The sequence below is a fragment of the Artibeus jamaicensis genome, unplaced genomic scaffold (genome assembly GCF_021234435.1).
Source record: "Artibeus jamaicensis isolate MK-2021 breed Jamaican fruit bat unplaced genomic scaffold, CSHL_Jam_final contig_419, whole genome shotgun sequence".
Lineage (NCBI taxonomy): Eukaryota > Metazoa > Chordata > Mammalia > Chiroptera > Phyllostomidae > Artibeus > Artibeus jamaicensis.
The window spans coordinates 2,348,410-2,368,462 of NW_026521824.1; the positions used below are offsets into that span (position 1 = coordinate 2,348,410).

Consider the following 20,053-nt stretch of genomic DNA (forward strand, 5'->3'; position numbering starts at 1 on the left):
TTCCGAAAAGTTCAATTTTCCGTGTTCTGGTTGTGTTTTCTGATGCTAATATTTAGTTGTCCCTAAACTTGGTTGTGTGAGAAGGCACGGCACATCCACCTATACCTCCATCTTGGCGGAAGTCCTCTTAATTATTTTTTAAAGATTTTATTTATTTATCTTTAGAGGGGAAGGAGAGAGGGAGAGAAATATCAATGTATGGTTGCCTCTCGTGCATCCTCTGCTGGGAACTGGCCTGCAACCCAGGCATGTGCCCTGACTGGAAATTGAACCGTGGTGGTTTGGTTCGCAGGCCTGCACTCAAATCCACTGAGCTACACCAGCCAGTGCATGACTCATTTTTCTCATGGCTTTGGATTTATATTCACAGTGTGGAAATACCTGTTCCTTATCTGCAGGGTTTCTTATGACAAGTGTCTTGAGCTCCTTTTGAGGAAAGTGTCAGGTTGCTGCTGATGCACCACTCCCTCCTCTCACCTCTGGCCCCTTCCCTGGCGCTGTGGGAGAGAGGGTGGCAGCCAGGCCCATAGAGCCACCGCAGCAGCCAGCCAGGTCTGAGGTAAACACGGAACATGGGAATTCTGGGTTTTCCCTTGCAGCTCTGCATCTTTTTCAAATGTCTCAATCTGGAAAATTGTACTAATCGTAATCCATAGCTATGCCCTGCTTCGTGGGGCAGGGTGGGTGGGTCAAGCCATGAAATGCCCTGTTCCATGGTTCCCAGTCTCTGGGGGGCATTGCCATCTGCCATAAGTGGATATTTCCAGTAGCCGAGTCACAGCATTAGAAATGGAGACTCTCTGGCCCCAGGCTCACATACAGGCTGCCATTCTTGGAGGAGGAAAGGGTTCTGAGGGCCGCTGTGGACGCTTACAAAGGCCTAAGGGAAACCCTAACTTTTGGCTGGGTGCAGAGCCCCCAGGAAGAGAAACATCCACTGCTGGACTTGTGGTTGGAACTCTATCTGTGGCAGGTGCTGGGTGGGAAGCTTGGGCTCTCTATGACACCGTGGAAGTGGCAGGGAAGTGAGCCATTTGTCAGAAAGGGGGTCTTGGGAATTCAGGGTTCGTGCTGCAGAGTGGCCACAGTGTTGGACTTAGACCCTTGATTTCTTGTGTCCTTTCTTCTGTGCTCTGTCACACCACAGTTTGCTTTTTGGTGTGGTTTTTAAAGAATGCCGTCCCTGATTTGTCATTTGCAAAACTGCTTGGAGGAGTAGAGGAGAGGTGAAGGAGCATTAAAGAATTCTCTCTCCATGATTATGCACCCCTTTGGCCCAGTCATCAGTGGGTGGAGGTGTAGCTCATCACACTCCCATTTCCTAGGCTGGGGTAGTGAGGCTCAGAGACTGCAGTCGATGACCACACTGCAGCTGGAACAGTCAGAACCTGGCCTCTTGAGTCCAGTGCTTGCTTCATAGGGCCTTTAAAAATGGCGGTGTTTCAGTACCTGTGTAGCCTGCAGCCATAGGCTGCTATTCCCAGAAACTAAATGATTGGAGCATGTTGATGAAGAAAATTGAATTTGATTATGTGTGATTTTAGTCGTTGATTTCTGCTTTTAGAAAAATTAAGAACAGGTGAAGTCATGGGAGGCGTCTAAAGTCCAGTCTGAGCTCTCCTGTACTTGTTCCCCTGACCGTCAGATCCTGAAGGAAGCCACCCAGGTGGCTCTTTGTAGGAAGATGTCCTGCCTTTTGTCAAGGGTGGCATTGTCCAGCACAGGGTGCTGCCCAGTCAGCCCTCTACAGCTCCATCGGCCTGCAGGTTGATTGGCACACCCTCAGGGCTCTTCTGCCTGAGAAGGGGGTGCAGGGACAATTTACTTTCTTTGTTATCTACAAGTCAACTCTAAAATGTTTGTTTTCCTTGAAATTCTTTAAATGTGTGTGCAGTTTTTTTAAGCCCACATTTTGGATAGTGATATTAAATTTGATTCTCTACCCAACAAGAAGTCATTGGAATTTAGATGCCCACATTCAGTTAGTGAAGAAGACTTTTTTTTTTTTTTTGGCAGACCCTCACTGTTTTTCTGGTGTGTATAAAACAAAGGATTTTTTTCTTTCCTTTTTACTTCCCTCGCTTGCATGAATAGTAGCTATAAGCTCTAAGTTATTGCTAGCAGGCTGATATAGAGTCATCATAGACCTTTCTTTTTAGGCTGAAATGATTACTGTGGAGAAAGAATGTGGCAGCTATCCATATTGTCCTAAGTGGGCCGCAGTCTTCTGGAGGGCCAGCTCAGTGTGGTCCTGTGAGCTGTGGCTCAGCCTCCTTGTAATGATCTTGGTCCCCCTTTTCCAAATGGGAAGATGGAGATGTTTCCTCACTCATGGACTGTGTGTACAGGAAGAGTAAAACCAGCCAATCAAGGTTTGTAAAGCACTTCACAAGCTTAATGTTGATATATGTCATAGAGTGACACGTGGCACTTGCCTCAGTAAGCCTACCAACCACCCTGAGTGCTGGGCAAGAGTGTTGCCTCTCCTAAGCATTACCCCCAGTTACTGTGTGTCTGGAGTTGTGAATGGTGTCCGCAGGAGACTATGGCATATGTGGCCTGTGGGCTGTGGAGGCCATGCTACAGGAAGGGTGTCTGTGCCCTCCTCTTCAGCTGTACCTGGCATCTGTAACGAGAAGAGTGAAGAGCATGTTGAAGTCACAGGAGGCTGTCACACACCAGCAGTTTGAACTGCTCTCTGGGCCAAGGAGTTGGCCTTCAGCTCACTCAGTGATGCTTGCTGAGGATGAGTGGATCGGCAGGCGCGGCTGATGATGAGCGACTTGGGACTGCTAGGTTTGGGGGAAGGGCGACACAATTATTGCTGTTCCTTCATGGCTGGTCTCAACCCCAGACCCCTGAAAAGCCACTGCCAGAATCTCCTGTCAGATAGGGTGAGCATCTCTGCAACACACAATCGGCCATGGGCCTCGCGGTCGCAGGAGCACAGTGGTAGGGAGCCCCAAGGGCTTTGCCCAGGGACCCACCTGTGCTGCTCCAAACCACGAGAGCCTCTTCTTCCTCCCATAATGGGTATTCCAGCTTCGGAAGGAATTTCCCCAACCAGCTCTGCAAGCCCTTGGAGCACATTTTTTTATGAAATTCTTCTTATCTCCAGGGGCCTTCCTCTAGCCTTGGAATTTTTGGTCTGTTTGTTTAGTTTTCTTATGTTTGCTATTTTTTTAGTCTATTTTCAGGCTCCACTATCTTTTGAATTCTCATATTTTCAAATATGCCAGAATTTTTCTTTCCCAGCTTGACCCTGCAGATGTGGTTATTCAGCTGTATTTGATGGTCCACCATCACAAACCACTTTCAACAACAACAATCCCAAGCTTCGACCGGGTGCCTGCACTTGGAGGAGCGATTAACCTCCCAGGTGGAACCGGCCTCCTCCAGCCTGGGGCCAGGGCTTCCCGTGTCTGAGGAGGGCCCCTTGTTGTCCCTGCACTTCCGCTAGCGGCAGGCCTGTTGGAGGCCCTGGCGCGGCCCGCCAGTGCTCCATGCGTTTGGTTGTGTGGCTTCCCTCCTCCCAGGGGCCCAGTGCACAGAGCTCATAGTGGCAGATGACACAATCACATGTTGCTGTTAGTCACAGTGACTTTGTTGGCCTGTGCAGCTGGGAAAGTCCACGGGGTAAGTGGTTTCAGGCACAGATGGACCCTGAGGCTCAGAGGATGGTCTGTCTTTCTCCTTCTCCTTTTCTTGACTCCTTGCTTGCTTCTGTGTCAGCTTTAGACTTAGGTAAACCCTGGCCCTGTGGTGGCTTCTAGCAGCTTAGCCACCCTTCTGGTTTCCCAGTTTCAGGGCCCATTCAGAGATGTCTTCAGGTGGTCCAGTCTGGATTGTCCAGCAGCCCCTGATCTAGCCACTCTGGGGCCCATGGTGCGCTGACTGGGCATGGGCCAGGTCTGCTCCTGGCCACTCCCCCCGGAGACCAAGGCTCTTTCCAGGACGAGAGGATAGGAATGGTGCCCAGGCAGAAGATTCCACTTCCAGGAAGTATTCTTTGGCTTAAAGAACCTTCACTAGCACTGGGGACTGACGTAGAAAAGTGAACGCCCCTCCGCACTGAATCGTCTGCGGCATCTCCAGAGGCCCCCAGGGCTGTCGGGAGGCCTCGCAGGCCACGCACTGCCCACTGCGGGACTCCCCAGGCCGCCGGTGTGTTCTGTTTCTGTGCTGCTGGTGGGGTTTTATCAACTCATTGTGGTAACCAGTGTTATCTCATGTGTTTCAGAAACTTTGATTCTTAATTTTAAAAAAAGGATTAATCAGTACTTTTCAAAACAGGCTTTTCTGGACTAGGGCTGGAGTGGGGTGGGGTTGTGGAGTTATGACTAGTTGGGAGCCCCTCGTCATCTTATCCGTGGGAATTAGTGGACGTCTTCTGGTTCCTGTTGCAGCTCCCTTGGCAGGTGCCGGATATTTATTCGCCTTGAATAGTAAGTCCTAGCTTGAAGTCATGTTGCTGTCTCCATTGAAAAATTTAAAGTTGGAACAGAATTATATAAATTTTCTTGCTTCACTCACCACTTATGGTAAAATAATTCTAATTAATACCTGATGATAGAAGTCTGTTTCTAGCTCTGGCTAGTGTGGCTCAGTTGGTTGGAGCATTGTCCCTCACACTGAAATATTGCAGGTTCGATGCCCAGTGAGGACTTGCCTAGGCTGTGGGTTAGTCCTTGGACAGGTCGTGTATGGGAGGCAACTAGTTGACGTTCCTCTCTGTCTTTTTCTGTCTTTCCCCCTCCCTCCCTCCTTCTTTCCCCACCCCTAAAATCAAAAAACATATTTTTAAAAATTAAGAAAAGACGTATTTCTAAAGGCATTTCTAGTTACTGATGTTCTAATGGTATTCCTTTAGTTGTCAGTACAATTTATGAAATTAGTCCTTCCACTTTTTTTTCTTTTAGCCTATACTTTAACAGTTTTTTTTTCTTGTTTTGACTATGTCCCCCTATCTGCTGTCCTCCCCATCTCTATCCCGAAGGTCCTTAGTCAGTGACTGGATGTTTCTGAACCGGCTGTGTTTCCCCAGGCTTGAGTGAAGAGCCCAGAAGGTGCCAATTATCCTGTTTTAGTTGCTTTTCCATGTGTATTAGTTCAGGCTCCGCAAGCTGGAGAGAAGAAAAATGGCAAATTGAGAAGGCAAGTTCAGAAAGTAGAGCGTGCTAACTATTCAAGAGAGTGAAAACAAAACAAAACTCAGATTCTGGAAATAACACAGTATGTGTACTTGGGATGCTGTGTATTCGGGGCTGGCTTTTGGGAGGGTATACCTGGCTGGTGATTTTGGGAAGGGGAGATATTTATTTATTACCCAGCCTGAGGTTGAGGGGGAGGTGTTTTAAAATGCAAAGACCAAGCTCTGAGGCGGACACGGACCAGCCACTGAGGTACACTTCTGCCTCTGCAGCAGCCTAGGAGAGCGGGGATGCAGGCTGGGGGACATGGTGGTCCTGTAGCCTGCTCATGCGGCACCAGGTCTCCCACGGTGGAATTGGAAGTTTGATTGGCAAAGTCTTGGGTGAGCCTGTGACCCATGTGGCCTTGAAAATAGCTTCCCAAAGGTGCCATCAGTGTGCTTTCTCTGATCAGGAGTTTCTTATCTCCAGACGTCAGCCTTCCCACCATTCGTTGTTCCTGAAAGTGGCTCTTGCTTATAGGTTTAAGAAAATGGCAGGCAACCATTCATCTTGTATAGACTTTATATTTTATCCTTGATATAACAAATATTATATTAGCATTTTCCCTTTTCTTAAAGCCTAACCAGTTCCGAGAGACTGCTAGCAGATGTCTTTGCAGGCTGAGTCTGTTGGAGGCAGCACCCGCCTTGGCTGCAGCCCTGTGTCTCGGCTGTGTGATGGCTGTGTGATGCTCTTTCCTGACCTGTGCCTGTGTCGGTAGCAACACCCTGGACCTTGCTCACAGGAGTTGCAGCCTTTCCTGTGCTGCCAAAGGCCTGGGAGGCCCGGTGGGTGCCCTGGTGGGGTCTCATAGCCTCTTCCTCGTCCCCTGGGGAGGACACCACGTTCAATTGTCAGGTCCGCCTCCAAGGGGCGCAGGACTAGGGAGGGGGCAAGATAGCCCACGGCATCCTTTCTCCCTTGGGAAATCACTTTTTTAAATTATATTTTCAACCATTTGGGACCTTTTTCCTAGGACTGTTTACTCTCATGCTTAGTTGAAGCTGTTTTCTTTCCTGGAGGAAGGTGGCTCAGGGGTCTCTTCAGGGGTAGATCCCAGCTCCACCTGCTGCCCCTCAAGAAGTGGGACAGTCTTACCTACAGGGCACCAGATGGAATAATGAGCAGAAGTGCCCAGGGGTCTTGAGCATGAAGCACATCCAAATGCTACTACTGATGTTGGCAAGTGTTTACGCTTTCATCCAGGAGGCACTCATTAAAAACCGAAGTGTTCTTTTTTTTCCTTTTCAAGGCCCATCCCACTTCTGCCAACAGGGAATGTTGCTGTGAATGAAAAACCTAATTAAAATCAAGTGTACAGATCACTGTGAGAGTTTTTATTCCTGGTCCTTTGACAAGTTTTATAGGGTTTATGAGACCTGACCAGGTAATGGAGAGGAAGAGTACACCTGCCTTCAGGTGAAGCCCTGTTCTTGGAGGCAGAATTTTTGTCACCTTGGAGTGTGGCCAGAGCAGATGTATTGACTGTCACTTGGATGAACTGTTACAGGCCGTCTTTACTGTTCGTAGGCTGCGTGTGAGGAGTGATCACTGATGGCATTTCCTGTGGCTTTCCTGCTCCCAACATCTTTCAGGTGACCTATTCTTTCAGTGTGCCCATTGTCTGTCTGAGGTGCTTGAGAAAGGTGGGGGCTAGTCACTGTTTCTCTGGCAGAAGTAACACAACGCCTTGACCGAGAGAAGGGCTGCTGCAGGAGGAGGGAGGAGGGCCCAGTCAGGTGGCACTGGTCCGCTCCGGGCCTCAGCTTCCTCATCTGTGCCAGGGGAAGAAGAATGTTTTGCCCAGAAGGTTTCCTGAGCATGAATGAGACGGCCTAACCCAAGGAGCACAGGTGGTGGGGGATGGGGTATTGGGGCAGGAAGGGCTTTGTGTCCAGACCCCTGCTGTGTGCACCTTCTTTGGAAGTCTCTAGAGTCTTCTGGGCCTTTTCCTCACTTTATAAATGAGGAGCAACCTATGTCACTACTTCCCTTTCATCTCAACTGTCTTCAGCTTGGAAGACCACACTGAGGGTTATTTCTGGCAAAAGTCCTGTCCAAGCCTGCCTTCGCAGCCCCAACATCCAGCTGCGTTGGTTGCTCTGGCTTTGTATCCCCAGATCCCCTGTACTCCATCCCCTGCCAGACAGTGGCCATCCTGAGGGAAGGGACATTGTTTTCTATCTGTTTCATGAAGAGAAGCTGATTGAAACAGGTTTATGTCATGTCAGGCACAGTGCTAGGTTCTGGGTGCTCACTAATGAGCAAGACTAATGGGGGCCCTGACCAGTGTGGCTCAGTGGGTTGGGCATCATCCTGTGAACTGAAAGGTCACCGGTTTGATTCCCGGTCAGGGCACATGCCTGGGTTATGAGCCAGTCTCTGGTTGGGAGCTTGTGATAGGCAACCAATCAATGTTTCTCAGACACATTGATGTTTCTTTCTCTCTTTCTCCCTCCCCTCCCCTTCCCTCTCTGTAAAAATGAATAAATTTCTTTTAACTAAAAGAAAAGACTAATGGGGGTCACCAAACTTGTGGACCAGAGCCCACTGTCAGAGATGAGGGTCTCACTGTAGCTCAGTAAATGCTTCTTTCCCGAAGAGGGGATAGCTGTATTTGTGACCTTGGGCTGGGTGCACCAGTTAATGCATAATTCAGAGCCACAGTTTTCTCTTCTGGAAATGAAAGGATTGGGCTAGAACCAGATAACTTCCAAGATGTATTATACAGCTCAGGCCAGATGCCTGAAAGGGTTTCCAGACTTCTGAAAACCCTGTGGGAGGCCTCAGCTATGCTCTAGACAAGCACTTGGGGACCTTCATAAAAAGTCAGGAGAAAAGTGCTGCTCTCAGAGAAGTCTGGGGGCAGCTGACATGGTGGGCCACAGGCAAATAGTTGAGCAGATGCAACTAGGGGCTTTCTAATCCCAGAGGTAATTTAAAACCTGTCAGGCCCAGCCTCTCCTGACACCGATCCTTCTGTAGTTGGCTTTAGCCATGCAGTGAAAATAGAACCCATAAAAGAGCCATTTTCAATAGAAGAATTTTGAAAGTAGAACAAAAATAGAAAATCATCATATTTACTTCTTTTCTTCCAAAGACTTAAACTTCAGTTTAAATTTTATTCAATATTAACCTGTAATATTGACCTTAATTTTAAAAGAAAGATGGAATCTCTTTCATCCTAGGAAGGCTAGAGTAAGTGCAGTGACGGCACTTTCCTACCGCAGGGCCTGCCACTCCCAGAAATGGCTCAGAGGTGCTCATGGCCCAGTGAGTGTTTCTCTTTCTCTCTCTAGGTCATGGCTTCCAACTTCTCAGACCTGCATCTCCAGCAGAGGAAATGACTGTCAGGAATCTTGCTCCAGATCTGTTACAGAGACTGAACCTTTGCAGGGTACAAACTTGCCCAGGACAGGAAAGTCTCTCTTTTTGAAGGGCTTTACATTTGTAACAAAGAAAGAAAGATGACAACTTCGTCTATCAGACGGCAGATGAAAAACATTGTAAACAATTACTCAGAAGCTGAAATAAAAGTACGAGAAGCCACCTCCAATGACCCATGGGGCCCATCCAGCTCTCTGATGACCGAGATCGCGGACCTGACCTACAACGTGGTAGCCTTCTCAGAGATCATGAGCATGGTGTGGAAGCGGCTCAATGACCATGGCAAGAATTGGCGGCATGTGTATAAGGCACTGACACTGCTGGACTACCTCATCAAGACGGGCTCTGAGCGGGTGGCCCAACAGTGCCGAGAGAACATCTTTGCTGTCCAGACCCTGAAAGACTTCCAGTATGTTGACCGTGATGGCAAGGACCAGGGCATCAATGTGCGTGAGAAGTCAAAGCAGCTGGTGGCCCTCCTCAAGGATGAGGAGCGGCTGAAGGCTGAGAGGGTCCAGGCCCTCAAAACCAAAGAGCGCATGGCCCAGGTTGCCACCGGCATGGGCAGCAACCAGATCACCTTCGGTCGAGGCTCCAGCCAGCCCAACCTCTCTACCACCTACTCAGAGCAGGAGTATGGCAAGGCCGGGGGATCACCGGCCTCCTATCATGGCTGTGAGTAGGGGAAGTGCTCGTCACCCTTTGCTAGCGCGTGCCGGCTGCAGATGCAGCAGGTGGGTGGGTGCTCTTGGGTGGAGCGAGATGGCACGTCTGCCCTTCGTCTTAGCTTCTGGGAGCCCAGACAACAGTGCTCTTGACCTGTTGCAAAGGGACTTTCAGCCCCTTGGCTGCTTTGGCTTGGGTATCTCAAGACCCTCTGCTGCTCTGAGTCGACTCTATACTAATCTAGGCAGGCCTGGCCTGTGGGTAGAAGACTGGTGTGGAGGCGAACCTCTCCGTTTCCTCCTCAGGGAGGGGCTGGAGGAAAGCGATTTGCTCGCGAACATCCAGTGGGGATTTGACTGGGTTTGGTAACTAGGGGAAGACAAACACTTTTTCCAGATAATCTTGTTTCTTTAATCTCATATCAGTGTTTTTCTAATGACTAGGCTACAGGCCTCCTGACTGGCTCGTGTTTTGTCTGCTTGAGCATCACGCCATAGGAGATGGTCTGTCTCTGTCCCACTTGAAGAGGGAGGAGGCAGTGCCTCTGCAGGGGTCATGTGGGCAAGGCCTCCTTTGCCCACATGGGAAACGAGTTCCTGGTGATTGGTTTGTGTGGCTGGGTCTGTGCTGCTGGGGCTGCTCTGTTTTTTCATTTTGCTTGTTGGATTACTCAAGGCCCCTTGTTCAGCAGAGTTTTGTGGAGAAAGTGGAGTTCAGGCCCAATGGAAGCCAATCTTGGAGCAGTATTCGCATTCCATTTGCTCCCTGATAGTGTTCCCAGGAATGGCGCCCCACTGCCTTCACAGTGTGGTGTTGAGATAGGGGGCCCTGGTGGTCTGTGGGGGAGCAGGGTGGTAGTAGGGTATGCGAACATGTGTCTTCTGTCTGTAAAAATAAAAGTGTAGGTCCCCATACCCTTTCTTTTTGGAATCACTAACCCTACGTCAGCAAAAAAGAAAACGTTTTTTTAAAGGAAGTTGTTTGTAGTTTGACAAAGCCCTGTCAACCCTTGCTTAGTCAGTGGTTCTGTTACCAGAACACTTACCAACATTTCCTGCTTTTGCCGGTTTCAGTTTCACATTGTATAGTCACCAGGAGCATTTTGAGAAATGTGTCAGATAGAAGATTGGCATAGTGAAGTCACACTTTGTGCCTCTAGGACCTATAAGTTATTATCAAGCTTAGGGAGGTTAGCATTCTCTTGTCCCATTGTTTCCTGACTTAGTTTGCACTCTGCTTAAGCAAAAGTCATGACCTTCATGAAAATGCTGGAAACAAATACACCCTTCGTCTCCAGAGGTCGTCTTCAGTGACAGGGCACATAAGAAATAAAGATGGCCTTTTAGGAAGCGAAGTTGTTTGTTTCTCTCTGGAAGCCTCCTTCCACCCCCAGAAAGACCTCCTATGGGCTGAGATGGTCTCCGGGCTCCTTGGCTGCCTCTTTGGGGAGTGCTGGTAGTTGTGCTCAGTGGCCGCTGGGAGCTGCTCCTCTTTCTGCCTGCCTTTTGTAGTCACTATTCTTAAGAAGCCAGAGGATACAAAGTGAGGAACTGAAATAGTTTTCTATTTCCTCAATAGTTTGTGGGATGTTCAGGTGAAGGGGAGAGGCGTGGGGTACAGGAGCCCTGGGTGTCTGGGTTGGGCGTCCTCCTAAGTGTTGCTCAGCCTGGCACTGGGCTGCCTGCTGCTGCCACAGTCCCAGCTTGGGCATTTCTGTGCCCTCAGACCTTGAGCTTGAGCTTCATGTTCAGGGTCAGAATGTGGTGGGTCAGCAGGCTGTTCACCACCTCTCAGAGCATCGGTTGGGCCTGGGCCACTCCCTCCCCCTCTAACGGCCTGTCTCTCTCTGTATGTGTGTGTGTGTGTGTCCCTGCCCCACAGCACCCGAGGCCTCCCTGTGCCCGCAGCACCGCCCAGGGGCCCCACTGGGTCAGAGCGAGGAGCTGCAGCCACTGAGCCAGCGTCACCCCTTCCTGTCGCACGTGGGGCTGACCTCCCACCCAAATGGTGACTGGTCCCAGCCCTGCCTCACTTGTGATTGTGCAGCCCGAGGTGGGACAGCGGTTTGCTTTTCTCATTCCTAGAAATGCTGGGCAGCTTGCTGGGGGTGTGCTTGTCATGTCAGTACAGCCAACTCTCTCCCTGCATCCTCTGGGCCCTGTGGCCCAGCCTTCGGCACACCCAGGGCCCCTTCCCTCCTCTGTCCTAGGAGCGCAAGCCTTGGTCTCACTCCCCTCACACTCTCCCACATTACTTGGTAGAAGTTCTGCTGAAGGCTAATAGGGGAGCTGCTATTTGGGTCAGGCATGGGGTGGTTTTCCGTGCTTTTCTTGTGTCCCTGTGCCTCGAAAAATTTGGAGGGGGTTCTGCTGTCTACCAGACCCTGGGAGGAAGTGAAGGACCAGACCACTTGGCTTGTTGAGCCTGAAAGGTGTGGTTTACATCTCACAATGTTGGACAAACCCAAGGGCCTGGGTGGATAGTCTTTGGAAGGCATCGTCCTTGATGCAGTGATACGTGCCTTGCTGAGGGCAGAATGGGATTGTTTTTGCCTTTCAACTGCTGTTCTTCCTGAAATTCCCATTACCGTGGTGAACAGAGAGTTAGCTGTACTGTCAGTTCTGGGTCACAGTGTTTGAAGATACCTAATTCAATGGGTAGTTAAAAATGGGGCTTCTCTTTTGATGAATTAATAATATATCCTGGTCAGAGTCTACAACTGTTGTAGGTTAAACTGAAAACAGATTTCACTATTGCCTATAAGAAAACGCTCTCAACCTATTCTACCTTGGGTCCCAGGTGGGGCCCTGCTGCGGAGAAGAGAGCTGGTGTTGGAAGGGGTGCCCACAAAGAGCCTTTGTGTGGCTCCCAGGAAGGTGTGGTCGGCCTTTATTCAGCTCTGGAGACAGCACTGTTCATTCATGCCTCATTAATATTACAGCTTGTTTGACTTGGGCATTTGCGTGATCAGTTTATTTTGCTCTGGGATATTTCCTTTGTGCTCCCATCCTCCCCTGTTATACAGGATTTTGTAAGGAAGGCCAGCTTTGCACTAGAGAATGTGAAAGATCAAAACAAGGTGTGTTTTCAAGGAGTAGCCAAGTGTGCCCAGTTACAAGTCTGTTTCTCTCACCAGATATTTGGGGCCATTCGCAGCAGCTCCCAGTCCTCCCTGGAACTCTAGGAGCCCCTCCTTCCCTTTGCTTTTCCCAGGCTCTATCCATTCAGTAACTGATAAGGTCCCTTTGAGTCTTAGTGGTTAACTTTGTAATTGCCTGGCCTTCCAGCTCTCCTGCTGGCAGCCTGGCCCTCCTGAGACATTTGCGTATAAAATCAGGCTGCTGAGGGCTTACACTCCCACTGTGGCTAGGAGCAGACATCCTGTTCCACCAGACCCTCTCCTCCACCACTGAACCTTTGCCCCTGCCATTCCTCCCACTTGGGGGCCTCCCTGCACATCTGGTATACAGCCCATGTGGCTTTCTCTTCTCCTTCAGCTCTGGTAGAAATTAAGGCTAAAAATGAGTTTTGTTTGCTTGTTTTTTGAGAATTTCTTGTGCCTCAAGTGAGTTTTGGGCAGACAAATGTTACATGGCATCACGTTTCATCCTTTAGCTGTTTAGTGTGTTCATTCCTCTCCATGTTTCATACTCTCTCCATGGTGGGGCTGTCAGGGGCAGGACCGTGTCCCATGACTCCTTTCTGTTCTTTCTTGTCACCTAACAAAGTGTTGAGCGCAAGGTCAGTGCTTAATATGTGCACATTGGTGGGTTTGCATTGAACACGCTGGCTTGACATCCAGCAGTGGAGATGTCCGATGGATGCCAGCCATCCAGAATGGCCTCGTGAAATGCTGGCTGGGGTTCCAGGGAGACATTTGTGAGAGGCACACTGCAGACCCCAGACCCCTCAAGGAGGCCTGGTGGGCACAGGTGCAGACTTAGGGCAGTGACAGGGGAGGCCAGTAGCCAAGAACAGCCCTTTGTTGGAGAGCGGGCACCACGAGGAGGCTCCGGCGCTCTGGCTGCGGCTCTTACCCACAGTGACCATGGCGGCATTTGGAGGAGGCTCCCATTTCTATCCCATATCCGCTTACCCTCCCTGCACCTCCTCTCCCCTCCCACCACATAGATCTGTAGATCTGGCTTGGAAACCCCTCCATTATTCTCCTTCTCTGATTCCATGGCCTCAATTCAAGGCCAGCTTTCTGATTGGTCTCCTTGCTGTTAGCCTCCCCATTCTTCTCCCCCCTTCAGCTTTACAAATGATGTGTAGGCCCCAGGTCTCAGAAAACTCCTCTGGATCCCAGAGGTCCCCAGAGGGTACAGCCCAGGGCCTTTGACATGGCAGACAGCTCCTCCCCTGGAGTTCTTGGCTGCCCTCCACGGTGCAGGTCTGCAAGTCTGTGCTGGGGTCTTGCTGTCAGTGAAGTGGCCCTGGCTGCACTATGGCTCCTGTGTTCACTCCTTCCGTGTATTAAGTGCCCACTGTGTGCCTGGCACTATGCTGAGCGCAGAGCCTCCTGCCACTACTAATGGGAAGAAAGAAGACATTATACAGTATGTTGTGTGATGAGTGCTTTGTGAAAGAGCAAACAAGACCCAAAGTAGCCCACCCGAGAATGAGCAGTGGGTGTGGTGGTCTGCAGTGTTATGGAAGTTGTTAGAGGGAACCTCTTTGAGAAAGTGATGTTGGAACAAGGATTACAGGAGGAAGAGGAGGAGTGAGCTGTTGAAGGTCTGGACAAGCATCCAGACGGAGGGCTGCAGCAGCAGTGCAAAGGCCCTGAGGTGGGAGTCTGCTCCGGGTGTTTGCCGAACTGGAAGGGAGCCAGGGTGGCTGAGGTCAGGGCCAGGCAATAGCAGAGGGTGGCCAGGAGAAGTGTAGGCCTGCTGCTCAAACTGGCTCTGGCAGGGAGCTGCTCTTCCCATTTCCAGTCCATCACAAACTGATACTTTTGTGTCAGGGTTTAGAGTCAGATGCTATAAAAGTTTGTAAATACTTTCCCTCACTGTATTATCTCGTTGTATGCCATATGCTAAGTAGTCTGGTGTAGGGCCTTTGGGTCACGTTGTAAACCCTTTGGCTTTTACTCAGTGAGCTGGGAGGCAGGGGTGGGTTTGGAACTGAGGAGTGCCTTGATCCGATGTAGGGATGAGAAGGCTTAGGAGAAGCCTCTGGTTATGTGTGCAATACAGTGGGCCCAGGGAGACCAGCCAGGAGACCGCTGCCCTTCTGCGGGTGGAAGGTGACATGCCTGGATTGGAGGGGCTGTGGAGACCTGGGTGTGTGATAAAGGAGAGCAGTAGGACTTGCTCAGGGACTGGACCAGGGGGAGAAGAGTTCAGGACAGCTCTGACAACAACCACCTCAGCAACTGGGAGGAGGGTGGCTGTGAGTAGAGCCAGGGTGGAGCAGAGGCAGAGTCACGTTCTAGATGTGTTCAAATCTCTACAGACCAGTGGTTGGAGAAGTGGAGAAACTGCAAAATCTAGGTCTTAGAGTTCATGGCTGAAGATGCCCTCTGCCTGCCGGCCTCCCCAGGCACACACTCAGGCACGCATCCTGGCCTTGTTGTTCCTGGTGCACTGGCTGCCTCCCCATCGAGGCTGGCTCTTCGGTTCACCTTGTGTTTCTTGGTTGCCTCACTTGATCCTGGTAAGTGGTCAGGACTGCTATGTGCAAGTGAGGCTGTGGGGTCCAGAGGAGGCTTCTCAGGCTGAGGGGTTGAGTTCTGCCCAAGACCACAGACAAGGCAATCAGTTTGGATGGAGTTGGGGGTAAACAGCTCACCTGTTCCCCCACCCTCAGCTCTGTCCACCCTCTCACATTCTGCAGGGCCAGTCGGGACGCTCAGCAGGCTGTGGATAAATTATAAATGTTCTTGGGGCAGCAGGAACCCACATCAGAGGCACCACACAGGGCTGGGGAGAGTTCTCCCTTGTGAGTCAAGGCGGAAGCCTGGAACGTAGAGATTACTGCTGCCTTCTGACATAGACGCCCTCTCCCCACCTCTGTGCCTCCGTGGAGGGGCCGATGAGAGAAGCAAGAAGTGCCTGGCTCACCTTCCTGGTCCCTTTGCTGAGCCTACCAAGCCAGTGTCCGGAGCCGGAGTGGCACTCACCTTGCTGCAAGTGTGGCTGGGTCATATATTGCTGGGTTCCTTGGACTTCTGGGTGGGACATCAACTGCCAGCATTTGCTCTCTTGGACAAAGAAAAGAAAAGGAAGATGGAGAATGGCAGTCCTCATTGTCCTTTGATTCCCTCTGGTGGATTAGGACCAACCTGAAGTCCCACAACTGAAGTGGGCAGTGGTGTGTGGTGCATGGGATGAGTGCAGCCACCTGTGGTCCTGTGTTGTCCTGACGGACCCCTATCTCAGCGACACCTTCCATTCGCACTGTGGTGTGGTTCAGGCCTGCTCCCAGGGAAATTTCAGCGCTTCCTCCGGCTGGCGTTGCATGTTGCCAGCAACTGCACATGCAGGGCTGCTCTGTTCATACGCCATCGACAGTGGTTCACCACACAGTTACTGGAGATGAGGACCGTTTCATTCATTTGCCCTGCTTCCCTTAGAAAGGATTGGAGTTGGCTTACACAGCATATGTAATACCAGAATATTAAATAGATACCAGAAAAAAGTGGGGCAAAAGAAAATGAGGTAAGTCCAGAGTCACATGTAACTGCTGAAAATGACTCCAAATTTGGCTTTGAACTTCTCAGCTACCAGCACCCAAGAGGGCAGTTTCTCTTCAGTTGCTGGAAAAGAGTCTGGGATCCAGATGAGATGCGGGGAGGCCCAGTGCTTTGTGTGCTGGAAGAGAAGCAAGGCCGGCCCTCTGCGGAGAGCACGGGCTCTGTCCTCACAGCATTCCGTGGTCAGCAGTGTAGCCTCTCCCTGGAAGCGGAGCCTCCTGCGCTCTCCGTGGTGATCAGCCATTCTGAAGCCATCAGATTCTGAGAGCTGGGCGCGTTGTCTCCTTCACACGCGTGCTTCAGAAGGCCCCAGAAACCCTTGGTCCTCTGGGACTTTCTGTGGAAACTGGGGTAGATAAAGTCACCGTGGCACCAGTTCTGCCAGCCAGACTGTGGGAGTAGATCTGGAGCAAATATATACAAGGAAGAGAGGGTTCATAAGAGTTAGGCATCTGAGAAAGGGAGTCATCTATAGGTCTGTTTTGAAAATTTGAGGATATGGGGAAATACATTAATTGCTTTAAAAAAAATTAAACCTAGCCAGCAGGCAGCTCAGAAGCCCTCCTGGGTATGGTCTTGGGAGGAGCATGGAGATAAAGGGGAGTGAAGCTCTGAGGTGCAGGGCTGAGTGACTACCCAGGAACGGGTATGCCCAGGGTGGAAAGGTGTTCGTTGGCTGCTGGCCAGGCTGGTATCAGAAAAGGCTTTGACCGCCAGCCCTCAGGGGCCTTCCACTTGGCTTTGGGCTGCATCTTAGCATTGTTTTCTGAGGGGAGTACACAAGGAATTTGGTGAGAGATAGGATTCCTTTGACACTTCATTTTGCTGAGGGATGTATATTCTGTGAGCCGTGGGAACCCTGCATCATGGCAGCAGTGAGTCCCAGGGACAGAGGCATGCACTGGGGTGTCACCATCAGCTGACTCTGGAGAGAGTTTTTCTCTCCAGGTGGGAGATGGCGTCCCAGAGGGGGCTGGCTGGTGAGGCCAGCAGACACTGGAGGTGGCAGTTCTGCGGACACCTCTGTCTAAGGGTTAAATGTTGAAAGTGCCCATTCTTGCTATAAGGGCTTTCATCTTCAGTGGGACCTGAATGTGCCAGGGTGAGGCTGCGGGATGGCCGAGCTGCTCCAGTCAGCCACTGCCCAGGACAGCTCTCCCCCGTGAGGCATCCTCGGTGTCTGCCACCCTCCCAGGGAGGTGGGCGGGCTGTGTGCTTGGTGAAGATGAGGCGGACTCAGCACCAGACCCACTTGGTCCTCGGGGCTGAGGCATACTGTGAACCTGGGTTTTCTAGAACTCTGGCTCTCCTACCTTTTTTTCTTTTTAAATAAAAAAGTGGTTTTTAAAGAAAAGGTAGTTTTTAGATTGTTCTACAATATGTTTCAATATTTAGTGTACACCTGTTGAAATTTTATGATTGCGTGGGGCCCATTGTGTGGTTTTTTTCTTTAACAATTGTTAAAAGCAGGACTCCCTATTTCAACTGTCGCTTCACGGGGACACAGACCCTAAGGAGAGACTGAGACACAATTATCACAATTGCTCATTAGGGCGAGTTTGGTCATTATTAATTAAATGATTGATGTCGACTTGTGCCATAGAAAATTGAAGTTATAAATACAATATTTATACCTGTCCACTTGTTTTTAAAGCATCATTTGTAGTATAGGTAAATATATTTTAAAAGATTTTATTTATTTTTTAGAGGGGGGAAGGGAGGGAGAGAGAGTGATCGCCTCTTGAGTGATCCCTAATTAGCAGGCTGGCACTCAGTCCACTGAGCCACACCAACCAGGGCTGGACTTTTTTTTTTTTTTTTTAATAAACTGTCAAGAATGGAGTAAGAAGAAGGGAAAAGGAAAGTTTAAGTCAGGTTCCATAACACAGTCTCACAACCGTTACAGTGTCTGATTCATGGGTGCTTAGCAGATAATTTTAAATAGTCATCTTTTTAAAGGGGCATTTAAAAATTATGTTAATAAAAATGAGAGGGAAGGTTTAAAGATAAATTTCTCTTTGTATGGGAAAATAGATAATATATTTTACATATAATCTTTACATATCATGTTATTCTGCTGTCTTCAGAGTACTTTTCACCATCTGAAGTCACCAGTTTCTTTTCTTCCTCACTGCACTGAAACATGCTTACAAGCGGCAGCCCAAGGCTCAATGTGCAGGCCTGACCCTGGAGAACTTTTTGGTAGACACTTCCTGAATGAATGGTTGCTAGAGAAACCTGATTTTTTGAGGGGATAATATTTTTATGTGATGTACTCATCTCTCTTGGTGCCTGCCCAGGCATTAGTCTTTTGAAAATATACTTTGTAGGATTTTTCAGCAATATAGAAACATTATACATATCTGTGTAGTTTCTTGATACTTTATTTTTTAATATATTTTATTATGCCATTACAGTTGTTCTATTTCCCTCCTTCATTCCCCTCCACTCTGAACACCCCTCCCCCACTATTCCCCCCCTTTAGTTTATGACCACGTGTCTCAAGTTCTTTAGATTCTATATTTCCCCTACTATTCTTGCCCTCCCCCTATCTATTTTCTACCTACTGTCTATGTTACTTATTTTCTGTACCTTCTCCCCCCTTCTCCTTCTCCCACTCCCCTGTTGCTAATCCTCCATGTGATCTTCATTTCTATGGTTCACTCCTGATCTAGCTGTCCTCTTAGTTTGCTTTTGTTTTAGGTGTGGTTGTTAATAACTGTGAGTTTGCTGTCCTTTCACTGTTCATCTTTTTTATCTTCTTTTTCTTAGGTAAGTCCCTTTAACATTTCATGGAATAAGGGCTTGGTGATGATGAACTCCTTGAATTTGACCTTATCTGAGAAGCACTTTATCTGCCCTTCCATTCTAAATGAAAGTTTTGCTGGATAGATCAATCTTGGATGTAGATCTTTGGATTTCATGACTTGGAATAGTTCTTTCCAGCTCCTTCTTGCCTGCAAGGTCTTTTTTGAGAAATCAGCTGACAGTCTGATGGGTATTCCTTTGTAGGTAACTGTCCCCTTGTCTCTTGCTGCTTCTAGGATTCTCTCCTTCATTTGAATCTTGGCTAATGTAATGATGATGTGCCTTGGTGTGTTCCTTCTTGGGTCCAACTTCTTTGGGACTCTCTGAGCTTCCTGGATTTCCTGGAAGTGTATTTCCTTTGCCAGAATGGAGAAATTCTCCTTTATTATTTGTTCAAATAAGTGTTCCACTGGTGGCTGTTCCTCTTCCCCTTCTGGTACCCCTACAATTGGGATGTTGGAATGTTTAAAGATGTCCTGGAGGTTCCAAAGCCTCTCCTCATTTTTTTGAATTCTTGTTTCTTCATCCTTTTCTGTTTGGTCATTTTTTTCCTCCTTCTGGTCCACTCCTTAGATTTGAGTCCCAGTTTCCTTTCCATTACTATTGGTTTCCTGTGTATTTCCCTTCATTTCAATTAGTTTATCCTTCATATGTTCCTCTAATTTGTGACTAAAATCAACCAGTTCTGTGACCGTCCTGATCACCAGTGTTTTGAACTGTGCATCTGAAAGTTTGGCTATTTCTTCATTGCTTAGATTTATCGGCTCTGGGGCTCTGAGTTGTTCTTGAGCCATGTTTTGATCTGTTTGTGCCTGTTACATATGAGGAGCGGAGCCTTAGTTGTTCACCAGGGCGGGGCCACCCAGGTTGCTGGTTTGTGATGCTGTATGTGGGGGCGTGGTCAGAGAGGGACAATGGTGGTCCCTTCTGCTGCTTCCCACCACTGGGGCCTGTGAGGTCCATCTCACTGCTAGCTCCTTCACTGGTTTATCTGCGCTCGAATGTGTGACTGTGGTCAGCCCTCAGTGGGTCTGCCTGCCATTCCACACCTGGGATCTGCCCACGGCTGCCTGCGCACCCGGGTCGAGCACCCGGGTGGTTCCGGGGGCTCTTTCCTTCCTGATCCCGCTCTGCTGCTGGCTCTGCCCCTCTTACTGGTTTGGCTGAAGGGTTCGTTGTTGTCAGACTTCATGTAGTTCAATTTTCTGTGGTTTGGCTGCATTTTTGTTGCTAAAACTTTGTTGTTTTAAAACTTGGTTGTGCGAGAAGGTGCAGTGCTTCCACCTATGCCTCCATCTTGGCA

The 20,053-nt window shown here is 49.4% G+C and overlaps 1 protein-coding gene across 5 annotated transcripts in view; it reads left to right on the forward strand.

The window, feature by feature from the left end:
* Positions 1 to 20,053, forward strand: part of EPN2 (epsin 2) — an 84,301-nt gene that overhangs the window by 31,224 nt on the left and 33,024 nt on the right. For 2 of the 5 annotated variants that reach the window (XM_037163165.2, XM_037163170.2), the window contains exons 2-3: positions 8,492 to 9,254; positions 11,127 to 11,297. In XM_037163165.2, the coding sequence (XP_037019060.2) occupies positions 8,660 to 9,254; positions 11,127 to 11,297 (766 nt within the window). In that variant the 5' untranslated portion in view covers positions 8,492 to 8,659. Of the gene's footprint in view, positions 1 to 5,770; positions 5,981 to 6,722; positions 6,788 to 8,491; positions 9,255 to 11,126; positions 11,298 to 20,053 lie in introns of all 5 variants that reach the window. The other 3 variants (XM_053665681.1, XM_037163166.2, XM_037163169.2) reach the window with 3 other exon arrangements.